Source organism: Scaptodrosophila lebanonensis, unplaced genomic scaffold (genome assembly GCF_003285725.1).
Source record: "Scaptodrosophila lebanonensis strain 11010-0011.00,11010-0021.00 unplaced genomic scaffold, SlebRS2 tig00001415-arrow-pilon, whole genome shotgun sequence".
NCBI lineage: Eukaryota > Metazoa > Arthropoda > Insecta > Diptera > Drosophilidae > Scaptodrosophila > Scaptodrosophila lebanonensis.
Window position 1 is genome coordinate 3,095,057 of NW_022060742.1, and position 24,491 is coordinate 3,119,547.

General features: G+C 35.1%; 1 protein-coding gene across 1 annotated transcript; it reads right to left on the bottom strand.

Annotated features, from left to right (window-relative positions):
• Window positions 1–22,464: 22,464 nt before the first annotated feature.
• Window positions 22,465–23,971, bottom strand: LOC115632663 (charged multivesicular body protein 7-like). Its single transcript, XM_030529896.1, has 4 exons — window positions 23,568–23,971; window positions 23,283–23,499; window positions 23,016–23,225; window positions 22,465–22,880 (listed from the first exon to the last, which is right to left on the bottom strand). Exons 1-4 carry the CDS (start codon window positions 23,937–23,939, stop codon window positions 22,465–22,467), a joined length of 1,215 nt encoding a protein of 404 aa, XP_030385756.1. The 5' UTR covers window positions 23,940–23,971.
• Window positions 23,972–24,491: the final 520 nt, after the last annotated feature.

Sequence of the window (24,491 nt, forward strand, 5' to 3'; positions counted from 1 at the left end):
ATAAAATCAATACTGCTATTTTTCAACAAGCCCTTGTAATTGGTTTCTTTGCCTGTTCGTGCAATTAATCTCAAGATTTACTGCAGTCTCTGGTCCTGAGCCTCGACAACGCTGCAGCGTCGCTTACGCCCTTTGGTGCGCCCATTTGGCCACAATTTAAGCCACAAGGCTGGTATCTGCTAAATAAATCGTAGCCTCATAAATAAACTTGCAGCTCGTGTCGCATAATTCAAAAAATCTGTGTCAATGTTAAAATATGCACACTACTTACACACACACACACGGCCTTAGAGGCACATCGAATAGTTGTGCTAGTCCTGAAGCTCTTCCTTTTAATTGCGCATACAAATGCAACATAGTTTTATAGCCAAAGGCTTAGAGCAAAAATTTAAATGCCAGTCGCACCGCATGTTAAATACTCGTTAAATACTAGTAAACGGATTTTCGGCTTAAAATCTTTTCCATTCATTTCATTCATTTCTTCATTTTGACAAACAGCTATCGATTATTTGACTAAAAAAATGGCGAAAACAAATCAAATTCTACAGTGTCCAGTGCTTGTCACATCAGATGCTATTTTCGCATTTATGTTATGTATTTAACTTTATTTTTGGCTTTTTGACCAGAATTCATTTGAATAATTCAACTGCTTTGATTCGCTTGTGGCTTTTATTCGACTTCCTTTTTATTGTTGGTGTTGTGTGTTTTGCTTAAAATTCATTGAAATGCCACTATTTGGAATATCCTGCCATTTTAATGCGCTTTTGAATTATGCAGCGAATGTTTAATTAAATATTTCTAAAACAAATGTAAAATATTTTAGATACATCTATTCTAGAAATTGAAAATCTTCCTGAATGGTTTATTTTTTTCAATAATTTACATTTAAATCACAAAAAAATATGCACAATCGATGTTACAGACGATTGTTATTTTTTAAATCTAAAAAAAGCTAAATTAAATTTTTAACTAAATTAAATTAAATAGGACAATGTTTATAAATAAATAAACATTAATTTCTAGCACAAGTTCATTCAAAATCTAACAGATAGAAATTGTTGAAAAACAAGAGAGCAGGAGAACCCTTTCAGGAGAACACTTGCAATCTTTTTATAACATTACTAGTCGTTGTTTGTTGATTGTTTGTTTCAATAAATACATATGTGGAATATAATTATAATACAGTAGTCCATTTTTTCACTTCTGCCGGCAACAGACAGCTGACTTTAAAGTTATTATGTTATTTATGTGTATCTTCTATATCATTAAGAAATATTCTTTAAATGCTAACAATTTATAGATCAAACAACTTTTAAGCAATGGAATTGTTAACCCTTATCTTTTTGTAAGTACGAGTACTTATAACCCTTATTTTGGTTGCAAATTTCAAATATCTACCCATTGCTCTATTTCCGCTTTTCACCTCTCAATTTTGTAAGGCATTGAAATGAAGAAAGAAACCGAAATTTGCTAATAAATATAAAATGAAAAGACAAGATTTCTCTTACCTATAATTAATTTCATTCACTGAACGAACAATTCGAGACTGAAAAGGTAAGTTTTCCTCAAAAACAAACATGCATGCACCTTCATGTTTCATTTTTCATATTGTTTGTTTATGTCTTTTGTGCCAAGTTTATTCAAACAAGACATGTCTAGACATGACGCCTTTGGTAACTAACTTTAAGAAACTTGCCTTTGTGCGGCATTAATTGCCGCAATTTTTCAACCATAATTTCATTTGTGCCCCACAAGTCACAACTCATAAATAAAGGCCACAAAAATAACAGGTGGGTAGCAATTTAGGATGTACTTTAACACCTTTCCAAACCCATTTTTCGAGCTTCTATGCACGCACACTGGCCAAAACATATTTAAAGTTACTAAAGTAGTAGTAGTAGTTGTTGTTTTTGTTGTGCTAGCTGGTATTGTTGTCGACTCACATGCATTTTATAGACCATAATAAACTAGCTAAGCACTTAGCACTCCTTAAGTTTTACAACTTTACGCCCAATAAGCGTTAACGCCCAGTGGACGACAGCACAGCGGGCAATAAAGGAAGCAACAACAACAAGAAATGGGGAAAAAAGGTAGCACCTCGAACTTCAAACTTTAACCCAAAGCAGGCCATAAAATGAAAGTGGAACCGGCAATGTACTCTAGGCCCACATTTTTCCTTGCCTTGCCACTTTAAGTTTACATAAAACATTCTTGCTTCCTAGATAGAAGGGGAGAGTCGAAAAAAATTCACTAGGTGTGTAAAACTATTTGGACATCATTGCCAATGCAAGGGGATCGAGCCCCTAGCTGGTGCTGACACAAAATCCAAAAAGCCGCCAAGGGTTTGACAAAAACGACGACGACACCTTCTCAACCCCCCAAAAGGCAATAAATACGCTTGTGACCTGACACGGGTTTCTTGCCCTTTGTTATGGGATTTTTGTGTTTTTATTTTTGCCTTTCTCTTTGCCGTTGCCTTTCGCCTTTGTTTTGTTTCTGAGGTTAACTGTTTTTCGGGTCCCGTACACACTCCATTCACATATATTTGGGAACTTTTTAAAGCTTTCACACAAATTATTTTATTTTGTTTTCCATGGCATTAAAGTTAAACATGCGGAAAAAAATGTCACAGACAGTGGACCAGATTGAGGAAAGAAAACTTCAAAATATCATTCAATTATAAGAATACCAGAAATTACAGTAGAAAAAAGTATTCACTGGAAAGAAAGTACCTGGAGAGAAATAACAATTATTTCTTTCATTTCTGTTTTGAGAACAGATGACGACCTCAAACACAATAAATTTGAGTTTTTATATAGCATTGAAAGACTTATGACTGCCTTTAGAATACTCTACTCTAAAATGATGGCAGAAATTGAAAAATGAAATTTGCACATAAAATAGCAGGAGATGGCAGAACTTTGAAGCTTATACAAACGGACGAAGTCCTACAATACTCGTCTGAAATGGTTTTTGAAAGAGAGCAGTTAATTGTTTTGAATAAAATAAAATATTAATTCTAAGTATGTGCTTATTTTTAAAAAGTCCTGTTTCCTTATCCAAACCTTGTATTGAACGAATTTTTTACTAGTTGCCAGAGGGCGGTAAAAATTAACTCTTGTACAAACAATTATTTTTTTCGGGATAAATAATGACAAATTTGTTTTTTAAATTGAAATTTGAGAAATTTAATGATGCGTAGATATGTGATTCTTTTCTATATTCATTTTACCGTTATTATTACATGTGTTTTATTATATTTCATAAAAAAAATACTTATTTAAAGTTTATTAGTATACCTAATCCCCACTAGTGAGACGACTGCTTTAGACACAGGAAGAGAAGACTGATGAAGTGCCATCCAATGGAGACATCTCTTGTGTAAAATATATAATTTCATTAAATATATTTCATATTTATTTTTAATTAAAGAGTAATGTTAATATATGTATAGAAATTGGTTTTATTTCATATAGCCTTCATATAAAAATTGTATGTAAAATTCAGCCTGGGCACCATAAATATTTTTTTGCCCAACATATCTTGGATTTTACTATATGGGTTTGTCGTAACGTCTAACTATACATATACATATCTTGTTTTAAAATAAGTTTTTAACTTTGTTAAAAGCAGTTTATGATTTTACTTAAATCATTCGTATTGCTTCCACAGTACTAGGAGTGGAATAATGAATTATGGCAGCGGTAATCAAAGGACCACTCCAAGCGGTCACTTGTTTAAGGACCAAAACGGTAGCAACAGTGACGCCAACAACAATAATAAGCCAAGAAGCAGCACAACAATGTTAACAGGCAGAAGGGTTAGGACGACAACAAAAACAACAACAACACATATCACCTTTCACTACCGCAGGAACAGAAGGCATTTTTGTCAGACATTTCCGTCGTTTTAGTAATAATATGGTCATAATGAGAACACTTGCCGTTGAAGTATGGGGAGAAGGGAGAGAGATAAAGACAGAGAGAGAAAGAGAGAGGAAGGGAGCCTTAAAACACTAACAGGATAGTAACAACTTATTGCCTGCCACCCTCTTGCCGCCCTGGCTGGTTGACTGGTTGCCTGGTTGCTTACATGCTTTGTTTTATGGCTAATTTTAGACAATTTATGAAGTGTTGGTTGCGCTTGATAAGCGCGTAAAGTGGCACTCATACGTGTGAGTGTGTGTGTGTGTGTGTGCGTTCAATTTGTAGTACACAACAGCAATAAACAACACCACACATAACTCATGCAAATGGGCCTCTCCTTAAACAGAGCTGAGGAGTTTTGGGGGCTACGCATATCACGCATACGCCATGTCTAACTTGCTGATGTGCGCAACAAAAATGATAAGCTCATATCCAGGCATACATGTACATACAAGTACAAGTATTTGCACTTGTATATGTTGCATATGATATGTGGGTAAGAAGTTATCTGCGGCAACATATGAAGTTGTTAATTTTGGCTGCTTTTGTTACTTTCTGGCTGCTGTTGACAAGACTTGCGACATGCACAGACAATTGCTCGATATAGTATGAGATGGGAGAGCACGATTCGTAACTCGTATCATTTGCTTAATGCGCTCCCAACTCCACCAACAGCGCCAGCATGGCAGATTAACTTTTTAAATGAGAACGCGTTCAGAAGGATTTCCCTCCTTTATTTTTCTCCACAGTGGCCTTGTCTTCTCGGTGGTGTGTGGGCTTAATATTCATAAATTCTTGACATGTTTTTCAGTCTTGTAATAAATTTGATTGCTGTGCATCAAATTGTTATTTTTATTGTTGTTGTTACTTTTGTTCATATTCTTATGCTCGTCTTATGCTTGCTGTCTTATTACTTGGTAATAATAAGGGCACAAAAACATAAATAATGTCACACAATTCTGCCGAATGCATGATTTAAAATGCAAAAAGCATATCAGTTTGAACAACATAAATATAATTTTATTTTCCCTTTTTTTTTTTTTTTTTGATGTGTTCAACAGCACAGTCTGTGAGAGTGACTGCCGGCAAATTGGGGACCAATTATGCAATTCACTGAATTAAAATGATTATTATCTTTGTGTTGACGATAATGGCTATGAAATTTCATGGACAGCTGTAGTAATTTCTCTCATTGATTCTGATTTCATTTGTTGTTCATTTGCGGACAGGCGGAAGCGAAAAGAAAATGAAAAACAAACTCACATATACAGTTGAACAGTAGTTGTTAAATCCTAACTGGTGGTTGGATGTCGATTACCAATCTCTATCCTAGCGGAAGTGCTCCAGGTCAAGCTATTTTGTAATATAAAGGTGCTAAATCTGAATTTACAGATTCAAAGCTTATATTAAACATAGAAAAAATATATATACTATAGAAATGTATAAAAACATATATAACTAATTGCAAGGATAGTGACAAAGTAGAAGGAAACTATTAGTATAGTTGTAATATAGTACCATATGTTGCCACACCACTAGTTTGCTTAAATATATGCATTTTATAAATGAAATGATAATTCCACAAAATCCATGTTATACACATTTGGTCACCAATTTGTAATGCTTCTACAAAATTAATTCAATTGAATATTTCCTATGTAAAAATAATTAGTTATAACTGCTGAATGGATGGTGTGTGACTTAAAACACATCTACATACTAATATAGCGTTGGAAGCAAAATCAAAAATAATCACGCAGTATATAACGGTAACTGTAGACAATCGTTTGTTTAGCCTCAATAAATACCTTTCGATTGACATATCGACGGCGTCGATCGGTGCAGCCAATTGTATGGTAGCACTGTTTTCATAAGGTATTGGCAGCACTGCGGGCAATCAGTGTACACGACTTGTGCTGCTCGCGATTAGTTTCTGCAATTGGAAAAATGTGAATAAAAACAAAGTGCGTGTTAAATGTGTGGAAGATACAGATAATTTGCAGAGCTACATTCAAGTTGTTTTACGTGAATGATTGATTGTATACATACATGCATACGTACATACATTTGTGCGTGGCGTGTGCCAAAACCTGAAAGTGGCTGTTTGTTTTTTTTAACGTTTTCTTTTCTTGATATTAACGTTTAGTGCAATAATGCAAAACATACAAATAATAATAAATCTATTTTTAAGTGCAATGCACTAGTGCTTATATTTATTTCTGGTATACTCGTGCATACTTACATACATACATACATACATATGTACATATCGCCGCGTGCCCAAAGGAGCTCCGCGCGCTCCATGAATACAGGTGGCAGCTATAACGGGCGGTCTTTTGTGAAACGCACCACAATTGTGCAATAATATGAGCACTATGCAAATAAAGCTCATAAAGCAATGATATTCTTGGCAGTGATTAGTTAATTATGACACGATACTTTGAATAAAGGCTATTGGTTAAGCTCAAGTAACCGCACATACCACTATGTGTACATATGTATGCATTTGTGTCCAAAGAAGCACCGCGTGCTCTACGAAAAGCTGCCTGCTATAACGGGCGGTCTTTTGTGACAAGCAATAAAATTGATCAATAATACTATAAATAAAGCGCATAAGGCAGTAATTTTTTTGAAGTGTTTTTTTTTTTTTGCAGTGATATAATTATAATAAATATGGCACATATGAACGTGTGTCCAAACTAGCACCGCGTGCTCCATGGAAAAGCTGGTTGCTAAACGGGCGATATTTTGTGAAAAGCAACACAATCGATCAATTATACTATTACTAACGCGCAAAGGGCAGTTATTTTATAATGATTTTTTTTTTGAGTGATTAACAAATGGGCTGTAATATGTGTATGTACATGTGCTCGTGTTTCGAAAGGAGAACTGTGCGCTCCATGAAAAAAGCTGGTTGCTATAACGGTCGGTGTTATGTGAAAAGCAACTCGATTGTGCAATAATACTTGCTATAAATAAAGCGCATAATTATTAAATGATGGTAGTTATCAATATTTATGGCACGCAACTTATTGGTCAACTTAAGATCAACTAATCGGTACAAATGTGGCTTTTAAGTTTTTGAAAGCTCATTACAGGCATGGGTAAGCGTTTCTTTTTGTAATTTTTTTTTTGGATCTCTCTTTATTACCCGCACAACATTTATAAAATACTATGAATATTTTCTAAAGTTGACAAAAGAAAATAAATTATGAACCTCTAATTCGATAAAAATTCGATTTATTCCATAAAGTCTATTAAAACAAGTAAAAAAGCTAAAGTCGGCTTTGAAATACTCTGTACATATGTTTACAATAATTATAGAAAAAAAAAAAAATAAGAAAATTTAAAAAAATTTGATCGGTGTTACCTTTCTCGGTATTCGAACTCACGTAAAGGGTATGTAATTGCACATATACAAAGCAATTGCGTCTATGTGAGTGTATGTATAGCGTATAGCGTACACACATAAGGCATCTTTGTGCACAATTTGGTGTCTCTAGCTTTTATAGTCTCTGAGATCTAGGTGATCATACGGACGGACGGACGGACAGACGGACAGACGGACAGACAGACAGACAGGGCTAAATCGACTCGTCTTGTCATGCTGATCAAGAATATATATACTTTGTGGGGTCTGCCACGCCTCCTTCTGCCTGTTACATTTTTCAGCTCGCGCAAACCTAATATACTTCTGTACATTTCATGTACAGAGTATAAAAATATATATGAAAATGGGGCAAGGGCAAACGTCACTAAAGATGAGTTACAAAGAAATGTAATTGAATGTTCGGTTTTCGAAATGAATTCATTTTAGAATTGGAAATTTGATATACCATGTATACATATTTGCGAAGAAGCAAAACTAATGAAAACTTCTATGGGAACGTGGTAACAAAGAAAGAAGAAACATGTAGAAACGCTGGTTGCGACTGACAATTAATCAATGTCCGTCCAACGCAACGCGCTGAGTTAATGACAGAATGAGCAGACGTTGGACAAGAAGTGCTCAAATTACCTGCAGAGATTATGTCAATCATACGAACTAAGACGCAGCGATGGCAATTGACACAGACACAAGCATAGCAATTGTTCAAATGCAGACACGCATGTTCGGTCACGCAACGTGCCGTATGACCAATGACCACTCACGTGGAAGAAAAACAACAATGAAAATGACATTTAAGATGATGAAGAAAATGAAGATGATGCTCGTTGATGACGCTGAAGTTTATATCAGTGACAAAGCGACAAGCACATGGCCGTTGGTCAAAACGAAACTTTTGTACTGCTTCCTCCCATTCTTCTTCCCTTTAAAGTACATGCACTCCGCAAAACTATTCCCTTAAAAAAATGAAAAAAGGTTAAAAAGATAAATTGCAATTTATCATAAATTTAAAGACATTTTCGAAATAACAGAATAGATGATGCTGAAACGTTGATTTGTTTGAAAAGAAGGTTTAGCTTAAATTTTAAAAAAAGCTTAAACTTTTCGAAATATACACATTAAAATGTTTTGAAAGGCCATTTTTTGACAAGTTGTTGCCTAGAAACGTAACTAAGAGATATGCATATGTAACTCTTCCTGGGTGAAATACCGCTTTATACCTACGAGTATTTGATTTCAAAATCTCCCATTTTGTTCATGGAGCGTTGTGTTTCCTTTCTGTAGGTTTATAGTTTTTTTAATTTTTTGTCTTATTAAAAATGCTAAGAATATATATATATGTGTTTATTTAATTATTCTCCTTAATATATTAAAACGTTTCAAATTAATTAAAATGGGTATATGTTTAATTTGTATCCAAAGCTTCGCTTATAGATTTACTCCTTTTTTTGTTGCAATGTTTATAAAAAAACATATTTTACAGTTATGGCCATATAAGTATTATTTATTCTTCTTTTTTCTTTCCCCAACACCCTCACATTACTATATTGAATAATAAATACATACATACATGCATTTCTGTCACATTTATTTATACGCACCACTTCATTCATTAATATCAAGTAGTGCTCAAGTGGAATCCGCACTTCACAATAAAATGTGTATTTTCTGATGTCAAAAGCAGCATGAATTCCAATCAAATTTGTTCCATATTTTTAATTGATTTAACATAAGGAACAAAAGCAGATAACTGCCGTTTGAGAGTACTATACATTAAAACTAAATCAGAAAGATACTTATGCTCAGCATATTGAATAAATATTTCTTGTAAACTGCGAAATACTTTGCAGATCGGGTGCCAACGTACTGTGCTTGTTTCAAGAATCCAGTTGATTGACCGCGCCAAGTATGCTTATTTTCAAGGCTATCTGTCATATACGATATTATGTATGTATGTATAGTATATGTGCATATCTGTAGGCAAGCAGCTAACGACAAAACGCAATTCACTGTTTTTCCTGGAACTCAGGCGGCGCTTATAGATACATATGTATTTGGCGGTATGCTACTAAATAAATCCCATTATGCTTATATATATACATATGTATGTATGCACATACACATATGCCCTAATATGTGTGTAAATTATATTCTATGGCCATTGAGTGCCACAAACAAATGATATGCCATGCCCACTTTAATCGGTATTATTAACAAACTCTAAAGTGATATATTAATATTTGATATTTTAATCCTGTTGCTATAATTCTGAAAATAAAAAAAGCTTATATCTGTATGAACATGTAATCGAAAAGTATTGATTGCAATCATATGAGCAATATAAAATTAGGTTGTACGTACCTGTTGCTCAATATCGTTATCAAAGCCACTCCACTAATTCGAGTGATTATTGTTTTAACATCGTAAAAGCTCAGAATTACGCTCCCGATATATAAAAACAACGAAGAACAAAACTTCCCAGCTCCACTGTCTTCAAAAAAATGGTGTTTTTGAAAGTGAATTCTTTTATGTAACTGTTGTGGTCTGCATAAAAATGTAATGAGTCTATTTTACAAATCAACTCTATTTTTCTAAGTGTACCTAAGCAACACTTCGCATTGACCTCCAACTTGTATTTAGACTCTCTTCCCTGTGCCGTCATAAATTTAGACAAAGCCTAATCGAAAAAAGAAAACAAAAATTGTCTTTTGTCTCAGCGCGCTATTTGTATTTGCCTGCATTTATTTTGTTTGTTCGCTTGTTTGTTTGTTCTTTGCTTTCACTTCTTGACGCACGAAATATAATTCTTATAGTCTATTTGACATTTTCCTACAATATTTATTTAGCCTGCGGCTTTAAGCTAAACTTTCGGCGCATCTAGCTTCTTGAATTTTTTGGGCAACTTTTACTGTTACTCTTCCTGCTATGTTTGTTGTTGCTGTTGTAATTTACTTGCCTTGTTGTTGCCCAGTAGGATTAAATGTACTTCTTGCAGCATTGTTTATTATTTTATTACTTATTCCGAAGTAATTGAAACACATGTTGATTTCTAATCTTCAAATCTAAACAATGTCCTTAACAATGGTTAGTTACTAACATATTTTGTCAGAGATGTAGATAAGTACATTCAGGAAGTGTTTACTTTGATAGTACAGGTACTTAATATTATCAATGCTGATACTGATATTGATTAGTAATCAATAAGATCGAAGTATTTCAAATACTACTGTGCACAATTGGCCGCCCTATATAATTTAACTTTCAAAATATATTTTATTCTGATCCATTAGAAGCACCAATTTCTTGATTTGTGTGGTTCATCAGTTCATGTTCTTGGTCGTCTTTGATGTTGATATAGTTCGTCTTTAACGCTTTCTCAAGCCTCTTTCATAATTTTATGCTATTCAAAAACAATCTTACGTTAAGCCTGCAGAAATTCCATTATTTAGGCGAACTTCTTAGTTAAATAATTTCTAGGGCATTAAAAATAACAGCCCATTTTTTTTGTACATTTGAGGCCGAATCACGCGAATAATCCGGAAAATGATTCCGCCTTCTCCACATTAAGATGTCAAGTAGTCCTACAAAAGGTAGTATATAATATGTCAGATCACATAATCCAGTTATTCTTTGTCGTTTTTCGAATAGAATACTCCGTAGGTCGTTAATATTACGCGTAAAATTGCTAAGGCGGTCTATTTATATTTTGTTCTGCGAAGTATATTTATACGAATTGATCTACAAACACATATATACTTATACTTTCTGAGGTCTGTCATTCCATCTTTCGAATCCTGTTTTCAACACAACGGTTCTGAAAGCCGTCGGAAACTCATCAAAGATTCTTGGCAATTCAGTCAGGAACAGTGTCTTTATCAAAAGATGTTGCGCCTTTTTCGTTTTCATTGTTCTACTGGGTATTATTTTATTCACTTCCCCACCTCCTCACCCTGCGCAATTTATATGTGCACCGCAGTTTGGTCTTGTCTTTTGCCTGCTGTGACAAATGGAAAAGTTTTCAATGTTTGTAACTTAAATTGTTTTGTGGTTTGACTTCAAATTCCCGCCCGCCTGCCACTGTTGTTGGCGATGTCTGCACAATCGCTGTCTAAGAAAATAAAGTGGCTTATGTGACGGGACTATTAAGATGTGTGTGCGAGTGTGCGTGTGTGTGTGTGTGGCAGGGCAGCAAGGACATCAGACAAATTAAACACTTACTGACGACGCACACGCAAACAATTAAATGAAACAAATGAAATAAATATTTGTGTGGCATGTCCAACATTTGTCAAAGTTGCACGAGACGAATTGAACGAAATCCTTAAATTAGCAGACACTAATCGACACAAAGTAGCTGGATATACAAGTATGGTACAAAAATAGCCAATACGAATTATGTGGCACATACATTTAAGTGCTACATATTTTTTTAATGTTATTTGCAATGGTAGCAGGTAATAAACGGACAGGACAATTTTATTAAAGTCAAGAGGATGCGAATATTTTCCCTTGCTTAAATTTCAAGGAAGATGTCTATAGTATTTTCAGCTTCCACACTAATTTGTATTAAAATTGTTAAAGCTATAAATCGGTTATAAATATTGAATCAGGAATGTAAAAAGGAAAAGCCTTTGATTTGAAATCCCCATCAAGTGTGACAACAGTGTCCAAACGATTTGATACGCGTCCATTAAATGAATTAATTTAATTTTTAATTCTATGATTAGTTATATTTGTGTTGTATTGTATTCTGGCTTGCTTAAAACGTTTAAGGATATTTTAAAATGCAAAGTAGTATTTAATATGACTTACCAGAATTGTTGAAGGATTCATCTTGCTAACCAAGTCATGCAGCAGGCAAAACATTATTCGCAAACCGTCAGATAAACTAATATTGCCCCACTGGGAAACATTTCATCACTTCTACATATGCATTGGAGCTAATATTTTTTGGAAATACCATTCATTTTATTGTTGTGCGTATAAACATTTATGGCAATAACTCACAAGTGAGAAGTGGAAACCAGTAGACGCGGTCGAAAAGCTGTCATTTATTGCTAGTGTTATTGTATATTGATATTAAATTCTTAAATACACATATGAGGCCATTACTAGTCTAGTCTAACTTGCTATATCCTAAACCTAAACGGTTCAATGCCTACATTAAAATATTGTGTTAATCGCGCCTAAACAAGCAAGGTTTTATGAGTAGTGTTTTATATGTGCTGCCTGAATTGTTGAGTTGTTGTCCACTGGGATAGTAGATGAGTAAACTGAAGCATTCGCCAAAAGCACTCTGCTACCCAAGTTTTTACTGTTGTAAATGAAAAATCAGACTGCCCCGTGTATAATATATCAAACACTAGAGCTTGTCTTTTGCAGTGTTTGCAAATGCACCGAAAGCCTTCACTACTTACAGCTATCAAAAATAAGCTTAAGCTTCATAAGGGACTCACTTCTTTAACATAATATTTTTTTTTTTAGCTAACATAGGCGATCCATATGTTAGGTCTGTTTAAAAGTTTACAGTTAAAACGAAAAACCGCCTTTTAAGAAAAGCAGTATTTGCAAAGAAAACCTCACGTTTCCTGTTCTTAAGTTTTGCCACAACACTACACAACTGTGAATGTACTCGCGCATGATATGAGCATTAAGTTTGGGCATTGAAGTGAAGTTCATCGGAAACTATCCAATTACTAATTTCCTTGAAAAACCTTACGTCGACAGCTTGAGAAAGCCAGAAATGGCGCCAACAAGTATGTAACATATTTACTCTTAAAAATCCGAGACACATATTGAAAACTCATCACTTGTCGTTTCTTTTGCCACGATGCCAAACAGCTAAAATGTCATCATCTTCATCATCAACATCATTATGCTCAGCATGATGAGAAAGTTGTAACTACGTAAGATTTCCATATTCCATGATAATCGACTAACGCCAAAGAAAACTTTTCTATTGTCATTTGGCAAATTACATTCCGTGAATTTGCAGCGCCACTTGAACTTAAAAACTTGCAGCTGGCAATAACAGCAACAACAAAACAACACTTCGCGGTAATGAGAAGCTAGAGCACTACTATAGAACTTTGCTGATGAGATGAGCGCACCAGCTAGTAGAGAGGAATACAGAAAGACAGTCGCACATCTAAGACTTTGATTTGACGAACTAGTGTCAAGAATGTCAACATGAAGGAAGAGCTCTTAAGAACAGACACACACACACATCAACATAATTAAAGTTAAACTAATTTACAACGCGAGGAGGCATCGAGGCAAGAGCCCGAAACCGCAGTTAGAAGCTTAATTTGCGCATAATTAGATTTCCATGGCTGCCTTGTCATTTGTGAAGTCGACATGCCTAGTGCTTCATTAGCAAGTGTGCCTCGCCTCGACTAGAAATGAGAAAAATTGAGGGTCTGACAAGGGCCAGTCAGAGTGTAAGAAGCTTAACAACAAAACCGTTTCTTTTTTTGGGACGTAAAGTTCACAGCCAAGTTGCCAGTTATGTGTGTGTTGCATGAAATTTTGCACATATTTCTTTTAACTTACTGCAAGTGGACAACTAACTTGAGGCAACTATGACTCTATCAGTAGCGACCAGTTGGCCACAATGGCGTATACACTCAGGGAAAAACATTCGAATTGAGATTTTGCTTACTTTGAAAGCTGTTTTAAATATTGGAAGTGTGGCTAACCTTATGTGTTTAGTGCTTCTCTAAAAATATGACGAAATTTTTCCTATATATATTGGACGGTTTATATCTAATTAAAGTATAATACGAATGCCATTTTGAGGTAAATCTCGATAAATGCATAATATCTGCTAAAAAGCTTCTGAACAATTAATGATTCAGAATCGAGTGTCTTCATTTTTTTTTTTTTGATTAACGCTAAATGCCAAATGACAGAAGTATTAAGCTGTCTTCACAATGGGAACAAGTCATTGGATAAATCGTGACAAAAAAGATGTATTTCTTAGTTTAGTTGTAACTTTAAAATAGTTCATAAAATAATTTGAGGATGAAGAATACCTACGAAGAAATATTGAATTGGTAAAAAATACAAATAATGAATACACATTAAGAATTTTATGGAACTTGAATTCACTTGGTTTTAATCAAGTACGAATCTACGCAATGATGTATCACAATTTTCTCTGTGCATTTTTATATTTACGTATGTCTGTATGTATGTCCAAACATACTCGTATGTACATACTTATTATAAAGGCACTGATCCCTCAGACCAACGCAGTCAACGTGATATGTGTGTTATGGCTAACTTAGCAGAATCTCAACTTTTTATAATGCAATACTACAGCAGACAGTAGGCAAACAACAACAATAACAGCACCAGCTAAACTAGAGATAATATGGGAGGAACAATAGCAACAACAACAACGGGCCGCACATCAGAATAGAAAGTAAAGTAATGGCCATTGCGGTTGGTTGTGTTAGCAGAAAAAGTTTATTTGTGTACAGTTGTGAGCTCGTAAAAATGCAAAACTTGCGCAAGTAGGCCAAATGACTCACTGGTGGATATGTGTATGAGCTACGCTCATTTCCAAACACATTCTCTGGACTTGTTAGCCGGCCACATGGCCACGTGGCGTATGTGTAATATGCATGAGCATTAAATGCCAAGCCGTCACTCATCAAAAATGTTGCGCTTTAATGGACAAAAGCTGCTTAGCACAAGGCCCATGTGTATATAGGTATACATATGTAGGTACATATGTACGCCCACATACTACTTATAACTACATACATACATATGTATGTGTTTATCTGGGTGTGTGTTAGTGTTTGTTTAAGCTCTGGTTTTCGGCCAAAAAGTCCAACAAAAATTTGTTATGGTAGCGCATTGTGAATTTTTTAATAATGCCACAACGGACATCAGCAACTGAAGCAAATTTATGCACATGAAAAACTTTGAAAGAGAACGAAAGAGAAAGGGAGAGATGAAGAGAGATAGAGCAAGAAAGAAAGGCAAAAGCAGCTGCAATGGCAAAGGCAAATACTACATGGTAGCGAGGGTGCTGTGATTAGTTTGTGGCAACACCAAATAATTTATTAGATGTAATGGCTTTTCATACAGTTTAAGTATACTCGTTATGTTTAAATGACCGTTATAGGAGAAAATCTAACTGAAATATTCATAATCAAAAAATCAAACCATAGCTGCAACCATAATGGAGCGCAGTTTCGACGCTGTGTAGTCGAAGATGCTTTAGAAAGAGCATTAATTTCAGAGTAGCAATGTGTGATAAATAAATTCGAAAAAATACATATTTTGGAAAAACTACGCTATGTTTTATTTAGTATCCGTTTTTCTGCAGTAAAGCAAAGATATTAATCAAAGCTGATTTATCAAACCTCTTTGCAATCACAGGAATAACAAACCTAAGCTAATTATTAAAATATTTATTATAATTGAGTTCCAAAGCCTCAATTGCATCAATCTTTAATTATAGCTTCCATCCCATAATTTTTGACTTTTATTTGTGGTTAAAGCTCGAACTTTAACGTTATTAATTAATTCATATTGGAGGACTATCTTAGTTTTGATGGAATATTTTCATTTGACTTACAAATACTTTGAATTCATAGAAACTTATAAAGCAAACCTCGTATGTTATTCAAGAATAAGTTCGATGCATGACGAATCTAATGGGAGCAGCTAAAATAGATAAGCAAAAGAAGAAAAGAAATAGCTACATAAATGCATGTTTGTAAGGGTCGAAGCACAAAGGGCGAAAAAATGTTGCCAATTCTGAGTAGGGAATAACGAAATAGTGCAGGTTCCTCACACAAACCATTAATCAAACATATAGCTACAAAAAGTTACAAAGTCCAGCAGAAAATATATGATTCAGATATTGCAGAGGATATATACGAGCCATCAAATCACTAGACAATGTAAACATATAAAGTTTTCTCTTGATGCGTGGCTCCATCTTGCGAAGCCGCAGACTGTCATAAATTTAGCGCCAACTGTTCTTGTTGTGGGACGCACACAGCACGCACAGCGCTGGACAAATAAATTCGTTAAATTTACACAAGTGACAACAAAGAAACAACAGCAACAACAACAGCAGAAGTGACAGGAAATGATCCAGACAACATGTCGTATGTGTGATATGTGCGTGCTGATATCCCAAGCACTAAGGGCAGGCAAACACACTGCGAGATGGCCGACGTAGAGCATGTGTTACCTGCAATTAAATGACATTTTTCTTCTGACAAATTACATTTCTATAATTTATGCCTTAGTAAGCCCCAAAAACTGACGACGATGACAACGATGCCAACGACTAAATCATTTGACCATAAAAAGCAAGCACAGTCTTCCATGCAGCACATTGCAGAATTGTTTGTTTTTTTTTTTTTTTTTTTTTTTTGGCATTTCCCTTTGAGCCAGAGCCCACAGAAACACACACAGGATACTCAAACGACAGACGAAATATTTACAACTCAAATTATATACATACATAATGGACGGCATATACATAAAATGCTTTTCTCTGTGCCAGTTCCCTGCGTGTTTGCTGACAGAACTATTTTCTTGCTATTTGCCAACTGTTTTGGACCTTTTATTTTTGTATATTTTTTCTCTCTGGCCACTCGCTCGAGTCTCCCACTTCATTTTGTGGCCAATTTTGTAGCTGACTGAAGTCGTTTGCTCGCCTGGTCTGTTTTTTTTTTTGTCTAGGCCATGTGGGTCACAAGTGAACGAGCTAGTCATGTTAAATTATGTGCTGCATACTTTTGAGGGCACAATTGATGCCCTTGCAGAGAGCATTACAAGTTTATCAGAATATTTGCATTCCGCATAACAGGCAAAGAAATGGTAAACATTTTGGCTGTTTTTGAGCGTTATTCAATTCTTATTTACAAGCTGGAATTGTTTATAGTAATCTATTTCAGCAGAATGATGAAATATTTCTAAACATTAATAAAGATTTGTATATTTTCCTTGAGTGTGAGGAGGTTATACTTATGTATTTTTGATTAGTAGCTCAAGACGAGTCGTAATTGTCCATAATATTTGTCCATCCAAAATATCAATTTTGTAGCTTTAAATCAAATTTAAACGCATATTTAAGATTTTTTCAATTGAATATAGAATGATCAGCATTCTACTCGCATTCTTTATGAATACAATGCTTGATACTGGGGTCATAAAAATGTTTTATAAAATTGTTCCAACTTTTGAATATTTTTGCCTTAAATTACTGTAAAAACTATTCTACTTTACTTCATTAAAACTGTTTTAAACTTAGTTGTTAATAAAGGCTATGCTTGGCTTTTTACCTTTTGCACAAAAAAAGCAGAGTTAGTTTTTGCGTGTTCCGACATCCATTAAATGTTGTTAATGACTATAAAAATAGTTCAGTGCGATTTTACTTCAATAGGACTACAATAAAATGCATCACAATTTGAAATGTGTGCATTAAAATAGAGTAAAGTTTTTTGTACACGAAAAAAATAACGTTATAAATATTTCGTTTAGGGCTGTTAAAAAGCTTTCCAAAGCAAAACAGTTGACTGTTTTTCATTTACGTTCCGTGTCATTCACTTAAAAATTTGTGATCGTTAATGTTGTGCGTTTCTGAAAATGTAAGCATGCCTGATACTACATAATATTAAGTATATAGTTCTCTGAGTGTAAGCAATCATTTTTCTGTGAAAAAGTAGTCTAGAAGTAAAGTGTATTTAACTGTTTAGCTTGTATCCAACTATGAATTTGCCTATTTAAATTATATAGTAGTTTAAATTGATTTTTCCCAAGAATAGGAATTATTGGTTCTACACCTAATGGCTTAGCTATTTTATTAGAGTATTTAAGCTTCATGATTCGATAGATAATGGTCTTACTATGTTTTTTGGCATGTTTGCTTATTGAACTTGTTGTTGTGGATGTGGGTCCCCTGCCCCTGCCCATGTCCCTGCCTTTGGCCCAGCCCGTTCATTTTGGTTGAGTTGACCGCATGTACCGCTCTTGCTGCTTAATTAGCAAAACAGCAGCCGGGCATATGAAATGCAAGCCTTGGCACAAACTGGACCGACATTACTGGCGCATGTAACCACAATCAACAATGTCAACAGCTGCTGTATGTCTGAATGTCACGCCGTGAACAGACACTTCGACAGTTGCTTGCGACGACACGCCTACGACCAGAATATCTGACCCCCATGTCGTCTCACCAACATCTGTGCCTGTGTGAGTGTGTGAGTATGTGAGTATGTGTGTGTGAACAAGGCTACCGTTACATATTCATTTCAAAGGCAATCATTAAATACCATTGCGCAGATGTTGGAGTTGCTGTCTGCGCTTTGAAGTTTGAAGAACTGAACTGCGCGAAATGTCAAGGTGCGCAGGTTAAGGAGCTTGGGGCGGATTCTGTTGCGCTGTTGTGCAAACAAATATATATACATACATATATTTACGTATTTGTAGCATGAGCATAGACTTACAGCGACGCCTTCGTTTGTTTTTAAGTGGGCTTATTTGAATTTACTGCGTGGGCGCAAAGCGTCAAGACGACGCTGTGCGACGAGCACGTTTCAGAAACACAAACACACACACACATCCAAAGCGCGCATGCTTCATTAAACTAATAAAAAACACCATTTTTACTTGACTTAATTTCACTTGGCGCTGTAAATTTTCACATGTAATTATTGTAAGTAAGTGAAATTATATACACATTTTGACTTGAGGCGCTAACTTTTATTTGAGAAATGTTCGTCGCTGTGTGCTCTGCAAATGCGCCAGACAGTAAATGCTTTTGGCGCCAGCAGCTTCTCCAATAACAACAACACAATCAAGTGTGCTGTGTAGGCTTTTAGCAAATTTACATGCAACATTCGCTCATTGTTTAATCATTGGAAATGCGTAATGTCAAAAGTTTCGACATTCTTGATGGAAGTCGTCGAACGGGGTTGGATAGGTAGGCGTTAAGTACTGCCTATACTCGTATATATTTCTATATAGTACATACATATATACAACTAGAATATGTACATAAGTGGCGCCGAAATGGCTTAGCATGGATTTCAACAATGGGGCAGAGTTAAAAAAGGCTTATTTGTAGGCCCAACAGCTTAGCCAACTGCCCACGCCGGGACTCTGGCTAATGAGAAGCAAGAGCTTGGTAATTGCGATACAAACCTGATGCCTGTGGGCATGCACAAGTAGTATGTAGAAGTAGGCGTGCTCTGCATTTCAAAGTCTAAACTTTAGTTTGACTTTAGGATTTGATAAATTTGATTGCCATTGCAAAAAACAAAAATTCTAATTAGCAAATGGTGTTGTTTAATACCCACACAGAATTTAATTTATATTATATTGCATGTGATGATCAAAAAGTAATAAAATGTTCATAGCACAGCTGTAATATTACCTCAGGATAATATTTAGTTTAAAATTGTACTTGTTCACAACAAATAATTTACATACATATTTTAGCAATGAGAGAAATACCTGTGCTCCAAACAACTAACAACTAAGTTGGATGCAACAGCTTGTGGGCTAGTACTAAATTAAAAGATTCAAACTTAGAATTTGTGAAAGTCGATATATGTAATTAATCATTAATGTTTGGTTAAGGTTACTTTGGAATTTTAGACTGTGTAGACGAAATTCTAAAGATGGGAAAATAAAAAAGCTGCCTATTTTAAGTCGAAAAAAAATGGTCTGCCGACATAGATATACATAGAAGCCTTATAAGCTTTGAAAGCCTATATTAACCAAATTAAAATAATATCTAATCAACGCCTCCGAACTGATTGAGGAATTTTATTTGACATTCAAAAAATATATAAAAAGAAAACAATTTAAAAAACAAATTAAAAACTAATTGATTAAATTTTTAAGAATAAACTAAGAAAAAAAGTATACCTAGTTATACCCTTTGTACCCTTCCATAAAATCGCTGAGCAAAGTCCCCTCTTTTTAGAAATGCGTATCTTTTAATCAAGAAGATAAAACATTAATTGAGGGAGGACTTTTTAGAGGCGCGGCAATACAAGCCGAGTGTGCTAGTTTTTCTTAAGTATGTAGATAAGGTTTCGGCAGCGTTTTACTTGATTAATTAAACTTGTAACTTATTTATTTATGAAAACTCTAGTTCAGTCGTGACTGCATTTAATTTTTGTATTATTTTATGGCTTTTTTGGCTTCTACGTACATATTAACTTGTTGGATTAAATGCGTTATATAAACCTGTGGGATTAAATGCATATTTATGCATATGCATATTTTTTTAATAACTGAACGCAAAAGCGTACGCGATAAGTATTATAGTAAACATTAACGTAAGCGCCTTCTCTGAGTCTATCAATAACAGTTTATGGCGATTAAGTGTTCAAACAGTATGTGCCTGCACATTGCTGTACAGTGAACGCTCATATAAATACATATGTACATACATTTACATAAGCTTAATTGCTTGGTCGCTCTGTCGCCTCCGTTGAAAGTTGCAAGCGATGGAAAAATAAAAATATTTAACATTTATGCAGTCATCAATGCAAATTGGTATTGAGCCTTTTCGCTCCCTTTTTGCATTGAGGTTTATGGAAAATGAGCATTTTGTTATTTACATAATTGATATTTAAAAAACAAATTGAAAATGTGTGCACACCAGCCTCCGGACGACTACTGAGTTAAGCGCAGACGCTGTCGAGGTATTCAAAGGACATTTCGTACGGACATCATTAATTGAAAAGTTATATAAAATGGATATGATGACAACGTCGAGCATGAAGTGTAATTACTGTTGTTGTTGTTGTTGTTGTTGCGAGTACGACAGCTGTCCAGAGAATGCACAAGCACTGCTCCTGTCATTGTCCTGCAAGTGGATGGGCAGGACTATTAACAATTGAGAGCCTTGTGGCCCATTCAGGCTTTGCACACGGCAATTGTCTTTTTATAGCTATTGTAAAATGTTCATTACAAACACTTGAGGCGGCGGCAGCATGGGCGTAAAAAGTTAATAAAGATGGTCGTTTTTTTCAACGTTTATTCTTATAGCCCATAGGGTTGCAGGTACCACAGAAATTATATATATGGATATAGGCCTGGATTACGGAAAAGAGTCATATCAGTCTCCAGGCACCCTTTCAAGGCTACATAAATGAATCGGACGCAATTAATATACATTTCACTACTTTCATATCAAAATTCATCCGAAGCGGATAATTCTAAGAAAAGTTATTAGGAAAACAATTTTATCAACGTGTTGGCTTTTCTTCTTTTTGTTGCTGCCCTAAGCAATATGCATTTTTGTTGGTTACTAGGTATAGCACTATCGGTCTTGCTGTAACATTCTTGTTGTAATTAAATTTCCAGAAACTGTAATGCAGCAAAAGTAATTACATTTCAACACACAGCTTCTAACCAGCACTCACACACACACAAACTTATGCATTCTCAGGACACACAAGTATGTAGCTGCATTCTGCCGAGCCTTTTAATATGCAATTAAACGTTGATCATACGCAACGTTGGCTGCTTGACGCTCTTGGCCAAAAACTAATTTGACATTTTCCAAAATTTGCTTTAATTCAATTTATTTGCATATGCGTTTATGCAAAAAATTATATATTTAACCCAAATTCATGGCCAACGACAACGACAAATTTGCGGCTAGAAAACAATTTGGTTGAATTGTAATTTTAATTAAACAGCAACCATATTTTTTCAAATTATTAGTTTTTTTGTTCAAAGCGTGAAAAGGTAAAAAAGTTGAATGACAAACAATACGGCATAATTAAAAAGTCAAATCGTAATAACCATCTAACCAATTATAAAAAAAACTCGAAAAACAAACATTTTGAAACATATTTTTATGGCGCTATTAAAATAAATGAAAAACTCTGCAATTCATGGGCAAAAAGCGTTAAATGGAAACAATGTGGCCTCATGAAAAAGTCAAATCGTAATCACCATCTAACCAATTAAAAATATTCATTAGCACTGCAGCCATGAATAAGGCCAATTAAAATGAAATGAAACATAATTAAAAGTAATGCAATCAAATGTGGAAGGATTAGGCAAAATTTTAATTTTAATTTGCGTAAATTGTTTTAATAAAAAGCACTGCAATTTAATTATGAATGCAAACATGTTAAGCCAATCAAACACTTAACAACTGCAGTGAGCTGTAGCTGAGGTTTGGCTGACGGCTTCGATGTCAGACCCATTTTCTTCTTCCTCTTCCGGCTTTAGCATATCCAGCATAGCATTGGTTTGCCAATCTGTGATTTCCTTCGATGCCTCGTCATTTATATTTCGCAGTTCGGCTTCTAGATCCTCTTCCTCGGCAAATACCACAACCTCGTTCGCTAGCTCTGTTTGTAGTTCTCTGTGCTGCTCCAAAATATCGTGAGTATCAGTCAGCACCTCGGCAATATTGTCGAAATTCAAGCCGCAATCATTGAGCACTTTTTGCAGTGCTTTTGTGCCAATTTTATAGGCGTCGAAAACAAAGCCGTTGTTCTGAGCTTCGACAACATTAGCGAACAGTTTCTCAACATGAAGCAGAGCCATGCCACGTCGCTCTGTGTGTTGCAAAGAAAACTAGCCTATAGTACATATATTTTACGAAACGTCTTTTAAAAGAAAGTTAAAATATAAACAACTGTGTGGATTGCTAGGCGACATTCTATTAAATTATCTTTAGGAATACTACCAACCATGATTTTTCTCCACCAAATGCCTTCTTCGCAAATACACTTTTGCCAACTGCCTTTTATTCTCCTTCACGTATTGATGCACTTTTTTATCATTGAATTTACATTCGTCTTCAAGTTTCTCCATTTGCTGCAACAGACTAGTCTTGGTCATCTGTAGTCTGTGGAGGGCCAGATCTAGTTCGGTAATATCCATATTCGCATCGTTGCCTTCTAATGTTTGGTGCTCGTTTAATAGAAATAAAAAAATTATTCAAAATGAAGCCTTGCCTGGTATTTTGATGAGATGAATAAGCCGCTTTTGTTTTCCATCTTTATACTTTAAGCCCAGACCTTTTCGGGTATGCAGCGTCTGCAGACATAGCGCTAGTGATTCTGAATGGATCTTTAAATCACACGTACTACAAAGTGCCTCAAATGCTTCAAAATATAGCAACTTCCCGCGATTGTATTTCAATACCTTATTTTCTAAGCTATCGCATTGTATCTGGGAATCGTGAGTAAATTAAATACAAGCAGAATTCAAAAACATTTTCCTTTAAAAAAAGTAGTTACCTTTAGAGTATTTAAGTGCACCCATTTAAGGTCCTCGGATATCGGGTTATGCCACAGCTTCTGCCAGGCCCAGCTAAGAGGTCGTTTCACAAAAATATTTAAAGCCCAGGTGTGCCAGGTGCTACGTAACTCGTTCTCGTAGTCGCTGCGTGCTCGAATTTCTCTCGTCTGCTGCATCTTGGCAATTACGAGGTCCAAACACGCGGGCGACTGGTCACCCCGCATAAACCATGATTGTAGCTCACGCTGGCTAAAGATGGCTGTATCCAAAAATTGACAATATTTCCCAATTAAATGCCTCCAGAATGCCGTCTTTTCGTTCTCTGCGTTCTCAGCGCCTCGGGATCGCACCGACGAGAATAAGAAGCGCATTTTACAGTCATCTTGCCAACATTCTGGAAAATGAAAACTTGTAAGATTTTCTTCACTGGGCTTAGCAAGCATTTAAAAAATAACTTGATTGAGTTTTATAGAAAGCGCGTTGTTCGTTGAAATAAATAACTTTTTTCTTTTATGCTATAGACTTGTTTAAATTTCCTATTGAATTTTTTATTTACTTGATTTGACAATACAGTCCAGGGTCCAGCCATTAATATCAGCATTGAATGTGACAGAGCGACAGAGTTTTAAAAACTCTATGATCTGCTGCAGCTCAGAAAGAGCTCTGACTAGGGAAGCGTACCAATACGACTAAATTGACATTATATTTGTACTGAAAAGAAAATTTTTATATATATTCATTCGGCGAAAATAACACGCCGATGTCACATCATTTTAACACTTTCAAAACAACAATTGAAATCAAAATTATTTAAAACCATTTGAAAGTCTTTTCTTTTCATTTGAAAGTCAAATAAAAACACTGAAGCTAAAATAAAGCTGTACGTGCGGCAAAAATATAAAGTTTTATTATCGATGGTTCGA